Source organism: Micromesistius poutassou (assembly GCF_964030765.1).
Source record: "Micromesistius poutassou genome assembly, chromosome: 22".
Classification (NCBI taxonomy): Eukaryota; Metazoa; Chordata; class Actinopteri; order Gadiformes; family Gadidae; genus Micromesistius; species Micromesistius poutassou.
The window spans coordinates 1,282,577-1,305,585 of record NC_140292.1 but is presented as its reverse complement, the minus strand read 5'-3'; the positions used below and the strand labels follow the sequence as shown (position 1 = coordinate 1,305,585).

The 23,009-nt window shown below is 45.6% G+C and overlaps 2 protein-coding genes and 2 non-coding genes across 5 annotated transcripts; 3 read left to right on the top strand and 1 right to left on the bottom strand.

The window, feature by feature from the left end:
* Positions 1-80: 80 nt before the first annotated feature.
* Positions 81-13,725, bottom strand: xpot (exportin, tRNA (nuclear export receptor for tRNAs)). 2 transcript variants are annotated; one of them, XM_084486884.1, is made up of 25 exons: positions 13,599-13,725; positions 12,569-12,731; positions 11,713-11,795; positions 11,527-11,583; positions 11,360-11,429; positions 10,742-10,993; positions 9,944-10,128; positions 9,270-9,438; positions 8,355-8,591; positions 8,031-8,069; positions 7,859-7,921; positions 7,622-7,746; positions 7,030-7,174; positions 6,433-6,552; positions 6,042-6,136; positions 5,615-5,684; positions 5,199-5,437; positions 4,282-4,567; positions 3,966-4,155; positions 3,497-3,613; positions 3,239-3,354; positions 3,031-3,078; positions 2,862-2,933; positions 2,543-2,599; positions 81-2,213 (listed from the first exon to the last, which is right to left on the bottom strand). In XM_084486884.1, the coding sequence occupies exons 2-25, from the start codon at positions 12,662-12,664 to the stop codon at positions 2,187-2,189; spliced, it is 2,958 nt and encodes a 985-aa protein (XP_084343010.1). In that variant the 5' UTR covers positions 12,665-12,731; positions 13,599-13,725; the 3' UTR covers positions 81-2,186. The 2 variants fall into 2 exon arrangements, with proteins under 2 accessions (XP_084343010.1, XP_084343011.1); XM_084486885.1 differs by having other exon boundaries at positions 10,775-10,993.
* A 398-nt stretch (positions 13,726-14,123) lies between these two features.
* On the top strand, positions 14,124-16,195 carry rpl18a (ribosomal protein L18a). The gene is made up of 5 exons (XM_084486504.1): positions 14,124-14,179; positions 14,817-14,996; positions 15,320-15,449; positions 15,628-15,737; positions 16,013-16,195. Exons 1-5 carry the CDS (start codon positions 14,162-14,164, stop codon positions 16,103-16,105), a joined length of 531 nt encoding a protein of 176 aa, XP_084342630.1. The 5' UTR covers positions 14,124-14,161; the 3' UTR covers positions 16,106-16,195.
* On the top strand, positions 14,609-14,742 carry LOC311368121 (small nucleolar RNA SNORA68). The gene has a single exon (XR_014639879.1). It is a non-coding gene; the product is annotated as a small nucleolar RNA SNORA68 (small nucleolar RNA).
* Positions 16,196-16,317: 122 nt separating the features above from the next.
* On the top strand, positions 16,318-16,451 carry LOC311368120 (small nucleolar RNA SNORA68). The gene has a single exon (XR_014639878.1). It is a non-coding gene; the product is annotated as a small nucleolar RNA SNORA68 (small nucleolar RNA).
* The last annotated feature ends 6,558 nt before the right edge of the window (positions 16,452-23,009 follow it).

Genomic DNA, 23,009 nt, shown 5'->3' with positions numbered 1-23,009 from the left:
TATCAAACGCAAATAACAATAATTATCAATGTTCCAATGAGTTGATTCCTCCAGATTAGTTAACACTTTATTGGTACTCACAGATGGTCGAGCAGAAAGTTCATTGCAATATCAAAAACCGAGCCAAACCGTGCCTTCCAAATGATTCATGTGCCACGTTGTAACCTCATCGTTATGAACCCCTGCAAAGTGAGAATCCATCAAAAGAAAACTGATATTGGCTAATCTAGTCAAACCTATGTACAGTAGGTCCAGGGTGGTTAAAACTAGACATGTGGTTAAGACTCAAGTATTCCTGTGTTTGCATAAGACGTTTAAACTTGCAAAGACCGTTCTATTGAAAGTACCCACTGATGCACTTCTCTACCTGCTGCGGTCACAGGACTTCAAACAAGCTTATTGAATGGTTTGAGGGTGGGGGGGGGGGGGGTAGACTTTGAATCTGTTTCAGTAATGTGCTTGAAAGTTTAAAAGAAGACTAAGAGCAGCCTAATCCACTGCTGCATATAAATAGCCTGTCAATACCACTTCAAAGCAGTTGAGTGCAGGTGGGGGGGGGGGGGGGGGGGTATAGTAAATAGATAATTATTTCAGATGCAATTAGAGTTCATGGATGTGTGGTTATTTCAGATGCACTCAAGTGTGTGATCACAACAATGCATTTCCCTCCCTGGAGCATAGCTTTGATTTAAAGTAAAAGGTTGATTAGTGAACCAGGATGTGGATAAGTTGCAGGTGGTACACTTTACGGACAAGTAAAACGAATAAACAAAACACACTTCGATCCCAAGGCAGCACTGATTGGTGGAACCTCAACACCTACATAGCGTTAGCTGAACAAACCCTTTTTTATTGGCTGCAGGTTGACCGGTTGCTTCACAGTATTGCATAATCCTTTCATTGAGAGTCCTGACAGCGGTAGAGATTGAGTCTACCGTGTGGATATTGGATACAGGGCCAACCGGTTCAAGTTTCTGACACTATTTGCATTAGTAACATTAGTGATGAGAATCATTCCTTTTTTCTCTCCGCATTTCTTTTTTTTAAAAGCTAAACCTCAGCAATGTATGTACATCGTATTCTCTTATTTACATTTTAGTTCCATCGTTATGGGGTTATCGTTTCCTCTGCCCCTGAACCAACGCATTGACCACCAGGTGCGCTTTTCGTCTCGGACCGTTTACTCGACAGGTGGGGTGGCTGATGGGTGAGAACCACCGTACAGGAGATAAAACAGCACATGGATATCTACAGCTGACCCCCTGTAACAAAAATAGAATTGTCAAGCGACAGGAGGTCGGAGGTCAGGGAAATGAGATGTCAGAAGGCTGCTGCATTTGCACGACAGAAAGTCGTTTTTGTTTCTTCCATAAATCGGTGTACAATGAACCATTAAGCTCTCAGCTCCCAAATGATGTCACTCTAAACAAAACAATTTCATTCAAGCATTCATCTGCATAAAAAAAGGAACACACACATTTCATAAAACAAAGTTCAGCCCTTAAAAAAAAAAAAAAAAGTGAAATGTATGCAAAATGATTCGTGTGGCACCAAACCAGTCAAAATGTTGAAACAAATCATTTCTAAATAAAAACTGTTAAACTAATAAAGCTAGCCCTCAGAAAATCGAACCGTGGGGCCGTATTCAGCACATCCTCCGAGATGCACGGTCACACAACAAAAAATAACCTGGGCTTCCTTTCGTTGTGTTCCAGCTCTGAGGAAGTCTTTTCCTACTTCCTGTCTGGTCGCCCTTTTTCCAAATATATGGAGTTCCGTCTCGCCGTCTCGGCTCATCACCAATCCAGCACGTTCCCGTCGTTGTGGCACACAGACAGACACACACACACACACACACGTGGAGCAGTCGTATCTTAGGTTAGGCCTCTGGAGGGGCCACTCTTGAGGGGCCACTCCAGGCCCGACTTGGCTTTAGCGAGCTGGGTCTCCAAACCCGTCACCACCACCCCCCCCACCTCAACCGGCTTATATCAGGTTTTTGTTTTGCAGCTTGACTCTGTACGTGTGTGTGGGGGAGGGGTCTTCTCTAAGTGCAAAAAGCAGCTCCTATGCTAAAGTTCCATTTATCTTTGCTGTAAACGGCGCAGGCTACTATTCTCTCGGCAGTGTCCTTTGAAGTCCCAATGAATTCCAGTCGTTTTGTCCTTTTGTCCTTCACTGCACAGCTAAAGTTTGGCTCTCTGGAAGAATGCCTGCAGGCGGAGAGATGAAGGAAGGAATGTGTCATGATACAACCGATATCAAATTAATATTGTAATAAATTAACACTTAAAATACAAATACAAGAAATAAAACGCCGTGCAAAATGGTTTGCCAGTTGGACTGGTCTTGGTGACATTTGTGACAACACTGCACGCTTGCTCAATACAGCACCAACTAAATGATAATAAACATATTTAGTTTTATTTTTTATTTTTTTATTTTTTTATATTATTAAATGACCATATGCTTCATGAACTATTCATCATTTCCACATACATCAATGAGATCTAGATTAGATGAGTAGAGAGTCGGCACTTACCTTTATGTAGTTTTTGAAAACTTTGACGTCGGGCTGCTGCAGCACCTGACACAGCTCCTGTTGACAGGGAAAACCAGACACATGTTAGAGTGCTGCCACCTACTGGTTACTAAACGTAATGCCTGCTGTGCTCAAGCTTGGGTCAAAGATGGGAACAAAACAAATAATTGTTTATATCAGACAAAGAGCATCTCACAGGTGGAGTTATAGCTTCCGGATACAACTCAGAATATATATCTACGCTGTGTCGCCTTTGACCACAGTTTTGGCCTTATTTGTGTGATTTGTGTATTGCTTTGGACCGAACAAGCTGCCCTACCTGTGTGATTTCTGGAGCCACTTGCAGTGAGGGGAGGTAATCTTGCTGCAGGAACTGGATGAACTCCGGCCCCTGGAAATCAGAATGAGCCAATACCGCAAAGCTAGTTAAAAATAGGACATTTCAACCAAAGTCACAACTGTTATATTCATAACGTAAGTCAACGTACCCGCTTATTATAAATCATCTTCAATGTAAGTGCACATTCTGCTAGTGTCTGAGGAGAAGAGAACATCATTACATACGGCATACAATATAATATAAACATAATGTAGGGAAATATAGGAAAGAAATTCAAAGTGAATCTTAAAAATACCATAGAATGCAATAAAATTGTGGCTCCACACAAACTCAAGTGTAAATGTATGAAAGCTTACCAGGATGGTCTGGGCATCTGTGAGGTCAAAGGTCGGTTTGAGGGGGGCCAGGAAGCATGCAGGAACGATGTGTTTGTAGACAAAGTCTGGAAAGCCCACCATTCCATCTTTCCCTCCTGGAATACAAAAAATATAATTTGAAAAGTGAGTGGAACTGCTGTATTTGGCGGCTTATTGAGTCCTCTTTTCCCAAATATATGTAAATCAAAAGTCATCTTATCCAATACAATTAGTTCAACAACTCCTCTGGGTCCTCACCCCAGAGCTCCACCAGCCGGGACAGGACGATGAAGCAGGTCTTCTGGGCGATGGGGTCGGGGAAGTCCACCGCTCCCTGGATGATGGTGAACAGAACCTTCTCAATGTTCTCCGCCCCTGCAGAGCGAAGAATAAAGAATCAACACATGAGAAACTGATTCCAAAAAACAGCAAAAAATGTTTTTGCCATTGTGTGTTTAAATTAGTTGATATACCTTTTAAAAATATAAAAACGACAACCTTATACACATACGCACACTTGGAATTAGGACCCCTATGTACTGCATCAAGAATCGATTTCGAATCGGGAAGCGATTTTATAACGAATCTTGACCCCAAGAATGAGATACTGATCGATTCACACTCCTACGATCAATCCTCACGGTCACATACCGTCCATTAACGCATAAGTTACCAAGGTCATCTCAGATCAGTTATCGGTTAAGTCCGTTGGTGTGGCGGTCCTCACCCTGGTTGGCCATGACCTCGTTCATGCCGCTGCTGGCGATGGTCTGGATGAAGGTGAAGTAGCTCCTCCTGAGCATCTGCTTCTCCAGCGCCGCCGTCTGGTCGTTCTCCTCCGCCGGCCGCCCCAGGATCTCGAAGATGGCCACGACCAGGGGCATGAACACCTGCTGCAGGAAGGGCGACACCTGGGCCTGCTCCCACACAGGAGGGGGAAGGAGAAAAAGGAGGGGGTGACTCCCAGCCAACAGCCGTCGCCTCACAAGACGCTCCCCCGGCCGCGTCTCCTCCCCCGCCCGCGTCTCCTCCCCCGCGCTCACCTTGAACTTGGCGGTGATCTGGCTGATGAGCGGGATGAACTCCTGCAGGTCCTTGGCCTCGCAGTCCTTCAGCATGTGCTCCGAGGCGGCGGGCACGAAGGGCAGCACCTCCTCCTCCAGGCAGATGATCATGCGGTGCAGGAAGGAGCGCACCGAGCTGCGCAGCGGCCCCCGCTGCACGGGGCAGCCCAGCGCCGGCAGGAAGGCCTGCAGGCAGTCGCGGTACACCTGCGTGCAGCCGCAGTGCTTCACCGTCTGCTTGTTGCTGAACGCCTTGCTGGTGCGGCTGGATTGGGGGGGGGGGGTGATAGATTTAACATGAGGAACATCCACCCGAGTTATCGGTTAAGGGTTTGATGTTATGTACGCTGTGTTCTCGCAAATCAGATTTTAGATTCATATCTAGAGTCTGATGGTGGACAAGCTCAAAACTTGGTTAACAGGTTTTTTTTCCCCTCGCCTCATGGTCCCCTCGCCTCCCCTCGCCTGTTTCGACCAATCATGTCGCTGGAGGATGGATCTGTAAGCGTGTAATTGGTGAAAACCGACTCGGCCAGCAGTAGTAAACCATAAAATAAAGCCTCAGTGTTCCCATCCTGTGACGCTGTGTTTACATGCAATTATTGATTTTTTGTATCTTATCGGTATATGCCTATAATATCTTAAGAATATAAAATCAATATCAATAAGAATATACAATAAATACATTTGATATTGTTGAATCTCTAACCGTAGAGTAAGCCAATCAAACCATACAGATGGCTCGGCTATGCTCCCAATCAAGATATTCCCAAACATCAATCCAACCACGACTCCCATGGTAACATCGTACACACAGTGAACATGTGTGCAGGAGTCTACTTCTCCGCGGCGTACACTCTGACCGACCCACTGAGAGGCGCGGCCACGCGGCTCACCTGGCGAAGCCCACGGCGTGGCTCAGGCAGTCCCCCAGCGCCGCCTGCCGCTCCGCCTCCGTCTCGCGGGACAGCTTGTCCAGCAGCAGGCCGAAGGCCTCCATGAGCGGGCCCAGCAGGCTGCGCATCAGGCCCTGCTTGCGCTCCGCCGAGCTGTCGCCGTGGACGATGAGGATGCCCGCCGTCTCGAACATGAAGAGCTGGTCGTCGCTGGTCAGCAGGGCTGGGAAGCCGTTCTCCTGGGGGGAGGACTTGCACTATTATTTTAATGTGAGATTTTGATCAAAACCAATGGTTGGTTTGAATAATTAAGTGTGTGTTGACTGGTGGGTCGTTGCTTTTGGTGATCAAATGCCGGTCGGGATAGTGAGTAAACAGAAGGGTATCCCCGTGTCCGATCGGGCGTCGACACTTACGGGCGGGGCGAGTTCCAGAAGGTCCTGGATCTGGCTGAGGATGTCCTCGATGAAGGCGTTCATGTGCTTACTGGGAACAGAGAGGACGGCTGGTGAGCGCTGGAGGATAGCATCACACAGAACCCAGGGGGTGGGGGGGTCCAGGATACAGGGGAGGGGGATATAATACCACTAAAGGCAAGCTTTTTAAAATCTGCAGCATTGAAACTTGACGTATAGTTACCAAACTACCATCTTTATTGCACTATCGTCTTTGCTCTTTGCTGCTGTAACAGAGCAAATGTCCCCACTGTGGGACTAATAAAGGATTATCTTATCTTAAACTTGAAAGCATGGACTGCCACACATGGACTACGATATAGCCATAGGATATATAAAAAACAAATAATCATTCATGATTTCAAAAGAGAGCCATGGGGAGTCTTACTGTAGGGTTTTGACAAATCTAGAGAAGAGGTAGGCCACCCTGCTCCTGACTTTAGGGCTGCCGTGTCTCAGGCCCCTTTGGTCCAGAAACGCCATCTGGCAGAAAGAAGAACCAGGGGTGGGAAGCAGAAGACGGTAGGTTAGGAGAGCACACCAAAACGTTCCCATGCCTTGAATAATGACCCCATATGTGTGTGCACATGTGTTTCAGCTCTATGATGATGATAATGGTATTCGTAAACATACTTGATGAATACTGACACTTAAAAATAGTACTTAGCATCGCGCAGCATCTTATCCTAGCTATGCTTGTTGTATACGGGAAATGGACTTCTTGTAAGTCGCTTTGGATAAAAGAGTCTGCTGAACGCCCTTAAAGTAAAACCACTCACCAGAACTAATGGAATGTGGTGGGGCTCCACCAGGAAGAACTTCTCGTATCGGACGACCGTCTCAAAGAACTCCAAGGACACTGAGGTGTGCTGGTAGCCGCTCACTCCGCAGGACACCAGCTGATCAGGGCAAAACAAAGAGGTTTTCACCCACTGTGGTTGAATGACGACCCTAGAGTCAGGAGTAGTACTAGGGATTTGAGTCAAACAGGCTGTTCAAATAGTTTTCAGGAGAGGCTCAAATCCAAAGCTATTTTCGATGAATTGTTTTGGTTATGTATGAGCAGGTAGGGGGATAGGCATCTGAGATGCTGAGTTCCGCAGTCAAAGCGAGATGATAACGCTTTGACTTCGGACCACAAGATTCAAACCGACCAGCTTTCAGTTGGGATACAAGCCCCCTAACGCTATCCAGTCCCTTCTAAAAGGCATCTGATACAAAAACCCTTTATGATGAACAATCGGAAATACACCATTTAAATACTTGATGGATTCAGATCCTTAAGAGCTGTTGGGAGGTTAGGGTGTCTCGCTCAAGGACGTACTACAGGTAGACTGAGAGCGACGGGGTCTTGAACCCAGAACCTTGCGACTCACCGTCCGCATCATCTCCTGCAGCACGCTGGCCTTGGTGGCGTCCCCCGTGAAGTGGGCCCCGTGGGAGGCCGGCAGGGCCTCGCCCAGCATGTACACCAGCCGGATGGCCACCTCCACCTCCATGAAGCTCGCCGTCTGCCAGTTCCTGGATCAACACACACCGTTTTAGGAGAAGGACCACACACACACAACATGCAACATCTCGCCTCCCCGCATCGAGACAGCAGTCACAGGTCACGGTATTGGCAACGCTGGCTTGTGGACTTCATGGAAGCGGCTGTAGAGGGAATGCACCTGAGGGTAACTATCTTTGCGTTGAGCGATTGTGTGGCAGTTAAGATGCCAATCCTAAGTGCAGTGTATCTCTACATGCTTGTTTCTCTAAATTCTCGTGTTTATGATGCTAAAATCCAGATTGTATCTGCTGTCCGTTTCGGCTGCTGGACATCCAGTCCAATCAAAAGCCAAACAAACGACATAGCAAACACCTGTGAGCACCGCATTCAACTCAAAGTTAACCCCCTTGCTCCCTTCGACGGGAACCAGCAGGGAGGCGAGTCATTCAACGTGCGCGGGGGTCGGGGGGTCTTACTGCATGGTGTTGTTGAAGACCCTCCGCACCGCCTCCAGCAGCAGGTCGGGGGACACCTGCGCCAGGCGGTCCAGCAGCATCTTCAGCTGCTTCCTGTACTCCACAAACATGGCCTCGTCCTCCCCCTAGAGCAGGGGTACAGCCGCAGAGTTAGCTAGCAGCTAGGGGTGTAAATCATGAGTGTGCATGTGCATCACATGTGGGGAAAGAAGGTCAAGTCTCGGAAGAGTAGCTCACCTCGTTGTCAAAGTTGTACTCGTCGTCGTAGGTGAGCTTCTTCATGATGGCCAGCATGATCGCCTGCCGGGAGAAACCAGAAGGTCTCGTTAGCACCTGTGGAGCTCATCCCTGTTGCACCGAATGATGTTTGAATGTTAACATCAATGAAACGTTCACATGACAAAGTCACCTCTATGTTGGCTTTCTGCTGGTCCGTCAGCTGCGGAAGCTAGGAAGGCAAAAGAAAACAAACTGATTTAACCAATTATGCCATTTCTTCCCTTCCCACAACCAGCACCACATCCAAGAAGCACATCCTTCCAAATCGATAAAAATGGGTCAGAGACAATTAACTTCAATAACAATTAAAGACGACCACATGCTAAGAGACATTCACAGTTTTTGTACCCAGTCACAAAAACATGAATATCTCAAAACTAAATTGACTCAAAAAAAAAAAAACACGGGACACGTGCATCCCATACCAACGTACACACCCCGCCCCCTCCCCTACCTGTTTGAGCACGTGCAGGTAGTCGTAGCAGAAGGCCACGATGTTGGCGGAGATGTCGTCGTCGGCGTGCACCAGCAGCTGCAGCAGCAGCGGCACCTTGCCCTCCAGCGCCTGCAGCGTGTCGTTGGCTGCCTTCACGTCGCCCGCCTTCACCAGCTTGGTCCAGCTCAGCACCAGGCTCTGGCCCATGCCGTTCACCAGCCGCGAGAACTTGGCCAGGAAGTCCACGTCCTCCTCCTGATTGGGGGGGGGGGGGGGGTCAAATGGGGCGGGGGGGGGGGGGTCAGAGTCACAGCAGGCAGGAAGTAGCGAGGAGACGGAAACAGGATAAAAGAGCATTAAAAGGTCCCATGACCACCAGGTGATGGTGTGATTATCCATCACACATCTAGGTGGACACGCCCACCTGTGATGTCATAAGGGGCAGATTTCCAAAACGGCTTGTAACGGCTAATCACGCCATACCTGGTGGCATGTCATGGGACCTTTAAAAGGTGACATATTATACCACCAGGTGTGAGTGTGATTAACCGTTACAGGCCGTTTACAGGTTTGTGTTTAATGAAGTGTCTCTAGTGCTATTCCAATCCAGAATATCAACTACGTGATCGTAAATATAAGTTACATTTAGGGCATTCACACACCGACAGCGGAGTCAACCATGCAAGGCGACAGCCAGCTTGTCAGGAGCATTGAGGGTTAGGTATCTTGCTCAGGGACACCTCGACACACGCTAGGATGAGCCGGGGATCGAACTGGCACCTCACCCGCTCTCTCTACAGACCCTACATCATAATCTATATCACAACCATATAGCCTAATCTCCTTACCCGGAGAATGATACTTTAATGTTATTTTGGCCTCTTTTGAGCTGGTCCTCAATCGCGATTGTAAGGAAAGCGGGGGAAGCGGTACCTGCTCGACGTGGAAGAAGCCGGCCGACTGCAGCACTTGGCAGAGGGACTCCACCAGCTTGGTCTTGTCCACCGGGTCCATGCCCTTGTTGACGATCTCAAAGAGGCAGTCGCAGGCCTCCTCCCTCAGCTCCTCCACCGACATCTGACTCAGCAGCAGGTTCACAAACCTGCAAGCACCGGGGCAGAGGCCTCACTACGACAGCCACAGCTTTCACACACAATGTGGTGATCGCATACTTGGATCACATGGCATTCCTCAGGCCATCTGATGATGTATTGAATATGATACAGGAATCTAAATATAGCCAGATTACATGTTTCTTAGTATCTTGAGGCAGGGGTAGTGAAATATGTGAAGATATCGTAATAAATCCCGTGGAGAGGTTATTTGTGTAGAAGATACTCAATATTAGTGAGTTTAAAATCAATGAAAATCCATTTAATGTCCATCTGTATATGTTAGGGTTAGATACAATAATTAAAGCGAATGACGGCTTTGCCTGACCATCGGAAAATTAGCATCTATTTGCGTCTTGACTTTGTATGTATTCGCACCACGTCTTTGCTTTTCCTGAGAACACACAGTCACGTTTACTAACTGGGAGGGGCTCAACCTTATACACTGCCACGTTAAACAAGTCTGCCCCCGGATGTTTGAGAGGACCAACCCACCGGTCATTTGCAATGAGGTTTAGGTCGATCCAGGACACGTAGGAGCCGACCACCTCCAGGCACTGGCAGGTGATCTCGGGCTGGGTCTGCTGGTAGGCCTGCAGGATCTGGAACCAGGACTCCACCAGGTTGGGGATGCACTGCTCCCGCATGGTGTCCTTGATCAGGGTGTTCCTGCGTGTGTCCTGGAGGAATGGAGGCATGCCCCGTCAGTCAGGGAGACGCCACGCTGAGGCCCACAGCACACTCAAAACACAACACACCCAGAGCAGCTTTGAGCCTCCTGTTAAAGGTGGACGCTTTCTTTGAATGTCAGGAATGTTGTAATTGTTTCATGTTTTTATTTTTGCCAATTATAGCAGACACTTTAATCCAAAGTGCCTTACAGTGATGCTGTTTAGATACATGTCATTATACTGAGTAGATAGTCTACAGTCTAAAAAGGTAGAGATTTGGGTTTTGAGTCAAACATCGACCAACCACTGGAATATCCTGCTTTTGAAACTGGTATTATCAGTATTTAATAACGTACACTTTTCTTCAAGGGCTACAAACAGGTGCCTTTGAGTTCAGAACCAAGAACCAAACCCGCTAACCACTTCTCTACTCCTGCCTTTCAATAAGTACTACAAACATAATAACAAACATTTCTTTAGAGGGTTACAAAAAGGTGACTTGGCAGTTTGAACCCAAACCAACATCACTAGGACTCCTGCCTTTACAACAAGTCATGACACCATTTTAAAAGCCTTAAAGGGTGTTAGAGATGAGGGGGCGTTTGCGTTAGTTTGTGCCTACTTGAAAGGTGCTGTTGTATATCAGATTCCTTGCCTCGGCTAAGTGCAGCGTGTCGCGGTCCACCACCTCCGCGTCGATGGCCATGAGCGTGCGCAGGTACACGTCCACGCCGTTCGGGTTCAGCCCCACCAGCGACAGGATGTCGAAGAAGAACTTGGGCCACAGGGTCAGGTACTCCATGACGAAGGTCAGAGCGAACACCTGCGCCGCCTTGTTGCGGATGAAGGGCTTCTCGGGCTGGCTGTTCATCAGCTGGACGGTGGGGGGGGGGGGGGGGGGGAGAGACGAGAGGTCAGGAGGGAGCACCAGCAGGTGAGATGCTCAGGAGTTGGGTTGGAAAGGCAGAGCCGAGACCCAAGTAACACTCCTCCTAAGTGCCTAAATAGTTAGTGTTTAGCCATTTGGGAGACGCTTTCATCCAAAGTGATTGTGGATTCATTTTTGGGCTACATGTCGACCATGATCAGGAGGGGGTTAGACCTTTTGCTCAAGGACAAGTCTCCTGTGGACATCGGGGTTTGAATCCCGAACCCCTACGTTTTGGGGTAAAACACCCTAAAGACTAGACGCTCCAGCCCCCTTCATAACGTAACCACAGAAGTATCCATATGCAGCTACCTGTCCCTGCAGCCATTTCATCAGTGTCTCTCTGATGAGCTGCTGCTGAGGGCCACTCAGGGCATCGTGTCTGAGAGAGAGAGTGAGAGAAGAGAGGCTTACACATCTTCACAAAACTTAATCTATCCCAAAAACACATTGTAGGAGAGTTCCGAGGCCTTTCTTACCGATACTTGATCTGATGCTCCAGGACTTGGAACAAGAAGAACTTAACATGGTCATCACTGAAGACAAAGGAAAAAATATAAATCACTGTACTGTTTGGTATTTAAATGTGAATATGAGGTCATTCTAATGCAGGTGTGGCCTTCTAGAGGTGTATTATTTGATTGAGGTCTTCTTAGAAAACATACTTGTAAATGCCTTTAGCCAGTGCATCGGCACAAACTTCCCAGGCATCCTGGGACTCCTTCAGCTGCTCGAAATAGGCCATGGCCTGAGGAGGAAGAAGGGAAACATGAACCGTGAAATGAAGTCAAATCAAACCAGATATGACCAAAGCTCCACCCTAGCATGGCACTGTACACAGGGGAAACACAAAGGCATGACTTGTTTGGTTGACGGTATTTGAACTAGGCCTGGGCAATATGGCTGAAATAAATATCACGATATAACTTGATCATATTGAGCAATATTGATAACTATTGGTCATTTTAATGACCTAAAAAGACTCGGGATTACCATGCTTGATTTAAACACTTCTGTTTAACACTTAGTATGACCTTCCACTGCTCTTCATTGATAAATACTCCAATGTCGATACTACAATGAAAAACACTCAAATATTGTAAAGAAGTATGGAACCGTGTTTGTGTAACAAACCCAGCTGCTAGATTCAGTGGTCCAGTCTCTTATCGATATATATTGAACATGTTTTATATTGTTATTGATCAAAAGTCTATCACGATATGATAATTTATTGTTTTATTGCCCAGGCCTAATTTGAACACTAGTTTTAGAAGATTGAATAAATGACTCAAACTACTTCAAGTTTTTCTGGTTCCGAGGAATGAATACCTCCACCTACGTGGTCATCAAATCCACATGAATGGACGTGAACAACAACACCCAAATTTCACCAAGATAGCAACAGCGAGGTTCCAACCATTGTAGTCAAGCTCCATTATTAAACAATACGTCAACATCTATAGTTCACAAACTGAGCATAGATGTTAAACCAGATGTTGATAACAAAATTCAAATTCTTACCCGCTGCCTGTATCGGGCATCAGCATTTGGATTGAGCCCGAGCAGAGCCTGCTCGTCCATGATTGCAGCGATAGACTGGACAGACTGGCAGGCCATCCGTGGACTAGCTTTCCTCCAATACAGGTTCACCACACTCTGCTACCATCAAGCAGACTCCATACATCTGGAGGGAAATTACATTTGTTATACTGAACTGGAAAAACTGTGTATTTATATCCAAAGGACGACTGAAAACATACATACTAGTCACATATTATACCTAGGCTTGCATGTTACGTTATTAGGCGTTTATTGTGGTAACGTTGCGGTGTGAGCACTAGACAATAAGCCTGCTAGAATGAGCGGTCCTAACAAACACCACCAAAACCCTTGGAACCCCAGAGTGGAAACAAACCAAAGTTGTTGTTGTGTGACAGAGTCGACTCCCTTTATCTAAACCCACACAATGAATCATGCAGACGACCTGCCGTGATAGGGAATGATGCAACGCAGACTCGACACTGTAGTAACGGTGTCCTATAGGCAACAAACATCTACATGATTATGATTAACGAGGTCGATAAGTGTTCAAAAACGGCACATCTCCTCTCAAGTGATCTGACAGATACTCAGTGTGAGCGCCGTGGGGGGGGGGGGGGGTACACTGCCATCAGGACGGGGCAGGCCACTCCTAAAAAGTTGACACCGCGATGCTAAGTTAGCTGTCACGTTAGAGTTAGCCGGGTCGAGCTACTTGGGGAGCTAACGTTAGCCGACAGGTTCATAATAAAAGCTGGTGATCACCGAGTGGTCGGGCTACAATGAACACACTCCCGTCCACCGTGGCCTCAAAGCAAAGTGCGTTTACCCGGAGTGAGGTGTGAACCAGGCCAACCCACGGCGCACCGACACCGGGTCTTTACCACCGAATTAACGGCATGCTGAGCGCCCTCAATCCCATCAATGTGGGGCGAAAAAAACTCACGATTCCGCTTCTTTCCCCCTCTCAAACAACGCATACAGACATAGACGAGCACACTGAACATCTCACCTTAGTGGGGTCGCCGTGTCACATGTATACACTATGTCTGTGTATGGTGAAGAAGTGGAGATCGATCCAGAAATCTGCGGTTCGTTACGAACTACCAGGGCGATGCGTGAGCGGATCTCGTACGGCGTGTCCACTCAGCGGAAGTGACGTAACGTGTTTTCGGGTCACAACCGCCGGAAGAAATTACTGCTTTTGGGGGGTTTATCTTGAAGATATAATTGTTTTAATATAAAACTGTTTATAAATGCATATTAGTTTTAGTTATAGTGAATATTACAATCATATATCGATTGAATCAATCCTATATGACTAACGGGTGTCAGAATGGCTTTATTTGCGCATTTTTATTTCATACTGACATTCAAATTAATCTATTTCAGAATTATAGAATTTAATATATCTTTTTTTTTACCACCAAACATTTCAACATACAACAAAAAATATTAATTATCGCCCCACACAAAAAAAGTATTACCTCGTTAAGCCCTGCCTTTTCGTACTTGACGTGCGGAGTCTCCGCCCAACTACTTCCTCTTTTACTGTGGCAGTCCGCGAGAGACACCATGAAGGCGTCGGGAACAGTACGTAAACCTCATATTTATCAGTTTAAATGTATTTTACACGGCTCCTTTTGGAAGAATATCGTTGAGTAACGATATTCTAGTGGTTTGGGACTGACTTGTATGGAAATTTAAAGTTGAATTTACATTTATAACGTTAAACGCGTCCAGGCTCCTGCCGATACAACATGGCGTCTCTTCTGCCATGTGGACGAAGGAAGCTCTTAGATAGTTTTCCACATCCCGATCAGATGAGATGATTTTATACAAGTTATTACTGGTGCGCAACTGGCATTTCTAAAATGGTATCTGCAGTAAAATACCACTGCAACCTAGTTGAACCCAACCAGCCGGTAGCTGCTTTAGCATCAATGCTAACGGGAGCTGCGTGGCCTCATTCAAGCGCTTGGTTTTGTGTTGATGTCGGCCTGACACTCAACTCTATACTCGAATGCACACAAACCCAAGGCCCTGTTCAACCAGTGACAGGCTCTTAATACGTTGTGCAAAAATAAATCTTTGAATCTTGTCGCCTTTCTCTGATGCTGCCGTGCCGTTGAAAGTGAATCCAAGGTTTAACACGTTGTCCTCACTCAACCACTCTGTAACCCCTCCTATGCCGTTGCATGAATTAACTTTTTCCTTCTTCACTTGACAGTTGAGGGAATATAAAGTGGTCGGGCGCCTGTTGCCCTCCGCCAAGCTCATCGCTCCTCCTCTGTACCGCATGAGGATCTTCGCCCCCAATCATGTGGTGGCCAAGTCCCGCTTCTGGTACTTCGTCTCCCAGCTGAGGAAGATGAAGAAGGCCTCCGGCGAGACCGTCTACTGTGGTCTGGTAAGAGAACAACTCTTTGTAATGTAATGTAACTTTATTTAAACAGGGACAACGTACAAAAGAAACATGAACCTTGTTCAGAGCAAGGACAGATGCATTGTACCAGGTTTTAGTAAATTGCTATTTTCCACCTGTAGTCCCTGGGCAGGTGAGAAGAATAAATGCTACAAAACTAAACAATAGACAATATATAGACGTGGGATTAAAGTTCAACAGATGAACGTGATGTGACCACTTAATGCGGCATGCTCAATGCTTTCTTGCTGCTATTGTCAATTATCCGTTATCACATTGTTGCTTAAGAGACTTTTATTTGTCATCAGGTACACGAGAAGACCCCGCTGAAGGTGAAGAACTTCGGTATCTGGCTGCGTTATGACTCCCGTAGCGGCACCCACAACATGTACAGAGAGTACAGGGACCTGACCACCTCTGGAGCTGTCACACAGTGCTGTGAGTAAAAGCAACCTAAATATCTACCACTGTTCAAACCTATCTTCAAATTGTGTTGCCCATCCTCCAGTAGTGGCTCTTGTGCGGTATTAATGAATGGTTTGACTGATGTTTAAATAATTTGATAGAAGTTTCTAGATGCCTTGTTTGTATATTTATACGTGTTCTTTTATTTAAGACCGCGACATGGGTGCCCGTCATCGTGCCCGTGCTCACGCCATCCAGATCATGAAGGTCCAAGAAATTGCCGCCAACAAATGTCGCAGACCGGCAATCAAGCAGTTCCACGTGAGTTCTCCCCCATTCACACTCACAGGTTTTCAAAGCCACCGTCTTTTTCCACCCTTCTTGGCTTTAGATGGTGGAGTTGGCTGGTCCTGGCCTGATGTCGGTCCTAACTGGGTTCCTGTGTATTATGTCAACTAAAAGTAGTCTTGATGCACTGCTGCCTGTTAACATTGGCATGTTGCCTTGTAAACGAAGGGTGTCTGTCCATACTGTTCCTAGTGTAAATCTTGTGCTCCACCGTAACCTGTGTCTCCCCCTGTGCTCTTTGTCTGCAGGACTCCAAGATCAAGTTCCCTCTGCCCCACAGAGTTCTGCGTCGCCAGCACGCTCCCCGCTTCACCACCAAGAGGCCAAACACCTTCTTCTAGAGGAACTGTCTGTTATCACATTGTGCGGGAACATAAAAACTTCTTGTTTTTATTATATCTATATAATAAAAACTTGTAGAAAACATCAAATGCCGTTTTGAATTTCTTTCTTTTTCCTGAAACACAGACGTAACACATTCTCTCGTCAAACTTTATATTTGTCTGGAGAGAACCCCCAGGGCTTTGGTTGAATTTCCGCGGTTCTAGGCTTGTATGCACACAAACCCAAGGTCCTGTCTAACAAGTGGCAGGCTCTTAATGTGTTGTGCAAAAAATAATTTTTGAATCTTGTCGCCTTTCTCTGATGCTGTAGTGCCGTTGAAAGTGAATCCAAGGTCCAACAAATTTACACATTTAAACACATTTAGAACAATCTGTTCCATTTGAATCCTGTTGGGCACCCTCTGATGCATACGTGTGCTGTTAGGGTTCTCTAAATTGAATGCATTAAAGCAATACATTTGGCATGGACAGTCATTTAATTTGTATAGTTGTACCCCTATGTTATAGGGTTAGGTTCTGTATGATTTTTCACCAGGTAAGTGAGCCCTATGGCAGTCATAAATCATTGATTAGGAATATGGATGAGCTTTATTGATTTTCTTCACATGGGCACAACCGAGCTACTTTGCATGATACATGTAAATTCTCTTCAAGCATTACAGGGAAGACCAACATTAAAGGCCACATTGGTGTCTGCATTTTGAGGGAAACTAGTGGAATTATAATCTAATAGCTGTAATTTGAATTGAACAAAATAAAGAATTTGAATCCATTTCTGTGAATTGTAATGTTTTGTGTGTGCTTTAAATGTTTGTATACATAAATTAATCTTTACATTGTATTACATATGAAATAATGGTGATACTTTCAATAGTTATGGGAAGTCTCCACTTTCCCCACTGCATGTATTTTTGTAGCACAAAATGCTCTATCTGGTCTAGAGGAAATAGATTTCCACCGAGGATCGTTGTGAGCCTGTTGGTACAATGCTATATCCAGCAATTTGTGGGACGTGGTAAAAGGATTAATGGTTGGAATCAGGAATTCTGCACCACACGATGGCAGTCTTCCCTAAGACATGGCATTTTCCCTGCCTGCTCACTGTTAGGACCAAAAAAGGGAACAGCTCCCCAAATAAATTAAGATGACTCAAAGAGTCCTACAGTTGATTCAGGTTAAGGTTACTCCTAGTTACTTAAATTCCTTGTGAAATTGCTAAAAAGCCAAGCTAAGCCTTCCCTTTGAAAACCTTTGAGAGCACATGTTCCCCAAACATCACAAAACTTTCCATGCTCAGACCTAAATAAATAAGTTGTGCAGCTGATTGTGCTCATACAGAGATTTCATCCAGGGAGAAAAGTTAATCCTAACATCCAGAGTCTACCATGCATCCATCCTTGAGTTAAATACCTTGTTAACACCTACTGCTCCTGAATGAGCTGTATTATCTGAATTAATTCGGTCACTTTGGATTAAAGCATCTGTAAATTGAAGAGAAATTGACAAACCCAAGAGGGATGTGATCCCCTGTTTATATTCAGATGTATGTTCTCAGTGTGCTTAAATGCTCCTTTAGAGTATAAACCAAAAGTGCATGGTACAATCTAGGAGCCATATTCATGTATGTGTTGGGGTACTTACAGATAATACTGATAAACATTGCCAACGTATACACAGAGCATGAGGCCCAGTATGTGAGCATACTTAAGTTTCTGTATACACTATATAAATAGGTCTCCAGACGCCAGCCAATTAGCAAGCACATTCCATGAATCCTTAGTCACAAACACCAAAGCATATTCCAGATGTCTCTCTCACTTTCATCTTTGCATGAGCTAAGTAAACTAGGTGGTCCAGCACTTAACTGTCGATTCAATTCGTTTACTTTAATGGATTGAATATCTGACACTATTGATTTATATATGATTATTTTATTCAGTCTTCATTTAATTAATAAGGGTCTTGTCCACTGGACAAACACTGGCCAATTTGTTAAGATCCCTACAAGGCTAGATGTCTAGCCCACAAATCATCATTAACAGTAGTCGTCCATTCCAGAACAATATAATTTGAGGTTAAATCAATCCAGTTTATTTGATTTTATTGACCTTTTATTGTCTCTTTTTTTGTTTTAACTTTTTAATTGAACAATGTTATTAGCAATTAGTTAGGTGTATGTAGCCTTCTTCTAATGATGGCTTTTGGTCAACAATGTTTGTGTTTGTGTATATGTAGGCCGATGTATCTAAAGTATATATGTGTAGTACTCAACAACAGGTCCAAGGTAGTTTGTGTTTGACACAACGTTCAACAGCGTTTCTAGAATATACAAAAACAATCGAGTACGGTGGACAGGCAGGCAGCTAGGGTTAAAATTATATTTAAGAGCATGTCCCTGTTTATTAGAGTTGGGTTTTTACTATGTTCTCTGCCTCATTCTGCTCCAAGTGGACAGAATAAAGATATAAAGCACGGCCTGTTTCGTTACGACTGCTCGGTTCACTCATTAATCGGCCACATGCTGTGCCTGTTGACAAAGCGGGACAATGAATAGTATATGGGCTGGACATAAAAAAACCTGTGTCTGTGAGTCTAAGTGTTTGTGTGTGGGGGTCTGTGCTTGTATGTTTGTGTGTGTGTGTGTGTGTGTGTGTGTGTGTGTGTGTGTGTGTGTGTGTGTGTGTGTGTGTGTGTGTGTGTGTAAGTGTGTACAGTATGTGTGTGTGTGTGTGTGTGTGTCACACAGGACAGAGAGCAAGAGGGCACCACCCCTCTTGTTGAACCTAATTATGAATTGCATTTTTTTCAATGAGTCACAGAACAAGACTTAAAATTAAATAACGAAGGGAAGGGGGATTTTGGGGGGTTACGCATAGAAAGAGGAGAGACGGTAAATCAAAAGATTATTGCGGAGCCACAACTTTATGAGAGAGGTCCCACTGTAACCATTTTCCATCATTTGTGATCTATTAAGATGTCCAGTATTAAAGCAGAGGATAGGATTTATGTGTCCGGAATATTTCTCAGAACAAAAGGAGCTCGGTCACGGTGGTGTTAACCCGGCAAACCGATAATGATGCCTTTGGATACGTTTAAAAATGTCTCAAATAGATTCTGTGTGTTTCTTGGTCAGCACAAAGGCCATGGCCGTGGAGCGTGGAGGTTATTGAGTAGAATTGGTGTGTATTGATATAGTTATTGTTACACTAGAGTCCCCCTCTCTCTCTCTCTGGATGAAACGCTGACACAAAGGAATGGTGTTGATGACTGTGACCTTAACAATTTATTAACACCAATAAATTGTTGTACTTTTGTTTTACTTTTGTACTTTTGTTGTACTTTTATGTCAGACTTGTGTAAAATTCTTACTAAAAGAAGGTACACACTTTCAAGCAGGAAGGGTAAGAATACATTATCATTAGTATGTGTGCAATGCAACATGCGCACGTGCAAACAAATGTGTATGGCCGGATGTGCAATGAAACTTTATACCAACACCGCAGGCAATCATTTTTAATAGACTCAGTTTTAACTGCATGATGAGCATGGGGAAATTATAGCAGAGAAAGTAATACTATTTACGAACTCTCACTGCCATGGCAACTGCTGTCATCTACTGTCCTCTGGTGACTCAGAGCGGCTGCTCAGAGACGGAGGGGAGAACGTCATTGTCACCTCACTGGGTGCCGTTGTGTGATGCTATGTTTCTATGTTCAATATAGTCAATATGAGCAGGAGAGAAAAATAACAGACTCGGACGTGACTGAAGACATTTGCGTTGCTATGATATTTCGACTAAAAGTGTAAGAATTGCTAAAAAGTATTGCGTTTTTGCAAATTTACAAATGGGCAATTCTGTATCCTGTAAAGACTAGGGTTAGGGTCTGAAACAGAGTTTCCAGAGAGAGGAAGGCTCATGCATGAAGTGAGCATGAGTTGATCTACAACCAATTTGGGAGACATGAACCAGAGCCACAGCGGTGCTGGAGACATGACCACAGTGCGGCCCAGGCCGTGTTTACTGAGATGCGGCCTCCTCACCAACCGACCAAGCCTCAAGCCACAGCGTCCACAGGGCACCACTGGGGCTGTTAGTGTCGGATCGCTGGGGTCCAGTGGTTGGCGAGTCAATAAAGGTGGTTTTTAATTAGTACAGAAACCCTGTAGTGACGGGCAGAGGTGGTGAGACTACCAGCCGAGATGTACCGGTTAGATTGCCAAAGTCTGCAGCCCGTGTGTAAGGGGTTCTTGAGCAAGATGTGTCTTAACTTCTCCTTAAGTCTGCTAAATAAGTAAATAGGAACACTACTAAGTACAAGCACATACAGGAATGTCTAATCGGGTTTTAGGAACACGTTGACGAAAAGTATTACAAGAGATTGGGAGCATCAGCAAGAAATTGTCTAATGTCATTTTTTTCCTAGATCTTAACTTTCCTTTGATCGAAAGACAAAGAATCTACACTCAGCTTCCAGCAGCCACCTCATGTCGGTTAATCACCTTGGAAACAAACTTCTCACACTCATTTCAAATTGGACTTTGACGGTTCACTGGATTTAAGATAAGCCTGTATCAAGGACTAGATTGCGGACACACACCAGTGCACTATGACAACCGCCTTGAAGTAGGCTGAGATTTGACTCATGACGAGCCAAGCACCTTCCCCTTGTGTTCACAAGCCTCTCGGCCGGCCAGGAATCCCTGGGCTGTCGGTATTTGGATGATGATGAAGGTGATATCGTGGATCAGGGGTGTGGGTCAGGCTTTTATAACAAAGGCCAATACAGCCTCAATAACTCTCACAAGTGATCAAGATGGCGAAGTCTTCTACATAATGTATATGTTGTGGTTGACGTCATATCATGTGGTTCATGAAAAAGGCCCCTTCATCATATCACACCCCATCGAATGTCAACTTGTTTTTATTCTCAATAAATAAAGAAACGTAAACGAGAGAAGAGACTGTATAGTTACATCGTCTCTCAGGCCTTTCATGAAAATGAAAAATGAAAAAGTGAACCGACTGTATTAAAACATAGTATTGGATATGTTTTTTACCAGTCGGGTATTATGAAAATGACTCAGACATTAGCATATCTCTGCTCAAGTCAACATTAATTCATGAAAAAAATATTAAAACCCTTTTAAAAGAAGAGAAGGGTAATGGAAAGTCTTGTTTGAAGTTGTTCCATGTTCATCAGTTCTCAGGACTGTCGTTTATTGCCTGTTTGGCCGAGGGGGGTTGGGGGGTGGAGGGGGGGCTGGATGGCCGAGGCCAGCCAACTGTCATCTGAAATCTAATTTTGATGAAAACTGCTGTCAGCCTTCCTAGAAACCCCAGAATGAAGTGGCAAATTGGACATACAGAGAGCACATTATTCTCTGTGAGGGTCCTCGCACTTACACACATACACACACACGTGCACACACGTGCACAAGCACGCACACACGCACACACACACACACACACACACACACAACGAAGGAGCGGCGACTCTAAACTCATGGTCCATCTGTATCTGTTACAATACAGCGCTTCAGAAGCTTCTAGAGAGTGGCTTTGGCTTTTGGAGGAGAAGAGAGGAGAGGAGAGGAGAGGAGAAGAGGTATTTTTTGCCTCTTTTTTTTTTGTTAACACTCCTCAGCCCCGGCGCCAGGGTGGAAATCAGGGACGTAGTCGAGACAAGGAAAGACCGGGCTGGTGGCAGAACACAGAAGGTCACGCAGAGGAGAACCGTGCAAGAAAAATAACCTGAATGATTTGAGGGTCCGAGTCCAGAGTTTTGAAGCGAGCGAGCACCATGCTCGTCTCTCCCTGTGCCACACACTCACTGCAAAAAAACAATCCCATAATTCAGAGCGGTAGCCGAGCAAACAAGAGTCTTACAAAAAAAAGAAGATGGAGGAGGAAAGGGGATGGAACGTAGGAGTTTGCGCGTTTTTGAAGCACCGATCCGTTTGGCACCGGAGGTCGTGTTTGGTTAGGGCTCGATGCGTTCATGCTCCATGATTCTTAGAGAGGAACAGGGAGGAGAAACCGCCGGTTCAGATGGATGGGGGGCGGGGGGGGATGCTGTTGATGTTGTATAATGCAGTCAGGGCCGCGCTCTGGTCTCTCGTCCAGAGAACCGGAGCAGGAGAGCCGGGAGGACTGGCCGCCGAGGAGCCAAACTCTGGCTGAAATATGGCAACTGTTCCACAGCCCCAGACGAGGAAGGTGGAGGCTGGGTGGGGGTGAGGGCGGGGGTGGGAGGGGATGTTGGATGGGGCATTTAAAAACACATCCTTGTGTAAATGCTAGCCTTATACGTTGGCCTTGTTCTGTTCAAGGAGCGACGCTGTGCTGCATGTCTAGATGTGAGACAAGATGGCGGCCGTCACGTGAGGAACAACATGGTGTACTAACGGGAACTATGACGGGATTCACTGATGTCCAGGGGAACGCAGTTAATAAAGACGATATGAGTTACTCAACAAAACATACACACGCGTGCACACGCACACATACACACGCAACCAAACTCTTGAGAGCCACAAAAACAATTGCGATATTCGCTTTGTGTTATATTTTTAGACGCACACACGGAGAGAGGCTTTGAATTCAAATGTGTTTTTATTTAGTCTGATATTTATTGCTTATTAACTGCCTGTGAAGTTCTCATCGCTGCTATTGGCACACGGTCAGGAAGTGCTGGCCAGTGTTCGGCTCTCATGACAGCAGAGGTCTGAAACACATGGTTGTCATCGATCAAACCTCCCTCGGCCTGATACAAATGCGCTGGGGGATCACGACCGTGTTATTCATCTGAAGACATTTCGCCAGTCTCCAAGTGCGTGTTGGCGCATGCGGATGATGTTGGACAAATCATGTGAACGTAGGATCCAACGACGGCAGCAAAGT

What these genes read in the sequence shown, in the direction of transcription:
- rpl18a (XM_084486504.1), top strand. An exon ending in AGACCGTCTACTGTGGTCTG is followed by an intron (nt 14,997 to 15,319) that starts GTAAGAGAACAA and finishes ATTTGTCATCAG; the next exon opens with GTACACGAGAAGACCCCGCT. An exon ending in TGGAGCTGTCACACAGTGCT is followed by an intron (nt 15,450 to 15,627) that starts GTGAGTAAAAGC and finishes CTTTTATTTAAG; the next exon opens with ACCGCGACATGGGTGCCCGT.
- xpot (XM_084486884.1), bottom strand. Translation starts at nt 12,664, where the DNA reads ATGGCCTGCCAGTCTGTCCAGTCTATCGCTGCAATCATGGACGAGCAG. An exon ending in AGATTTGTCAAAACCCTACA is followed by an intron (nt 5,685 to 6,041) that starts GTAAGACTCCCC and finishes CTCTGTTCCCAG; the next exon opens with TAAGCACATGAACGCCTTCA. An exon ending in AGATGATTTATAATAAGCGG is followed by an intron (nt 2,934 to 3,030) that starts GTACGTTGACTT and finishes TCTGATTTCCAG; the next exon opens with GGGCCGGAGTTCATCCAGTT.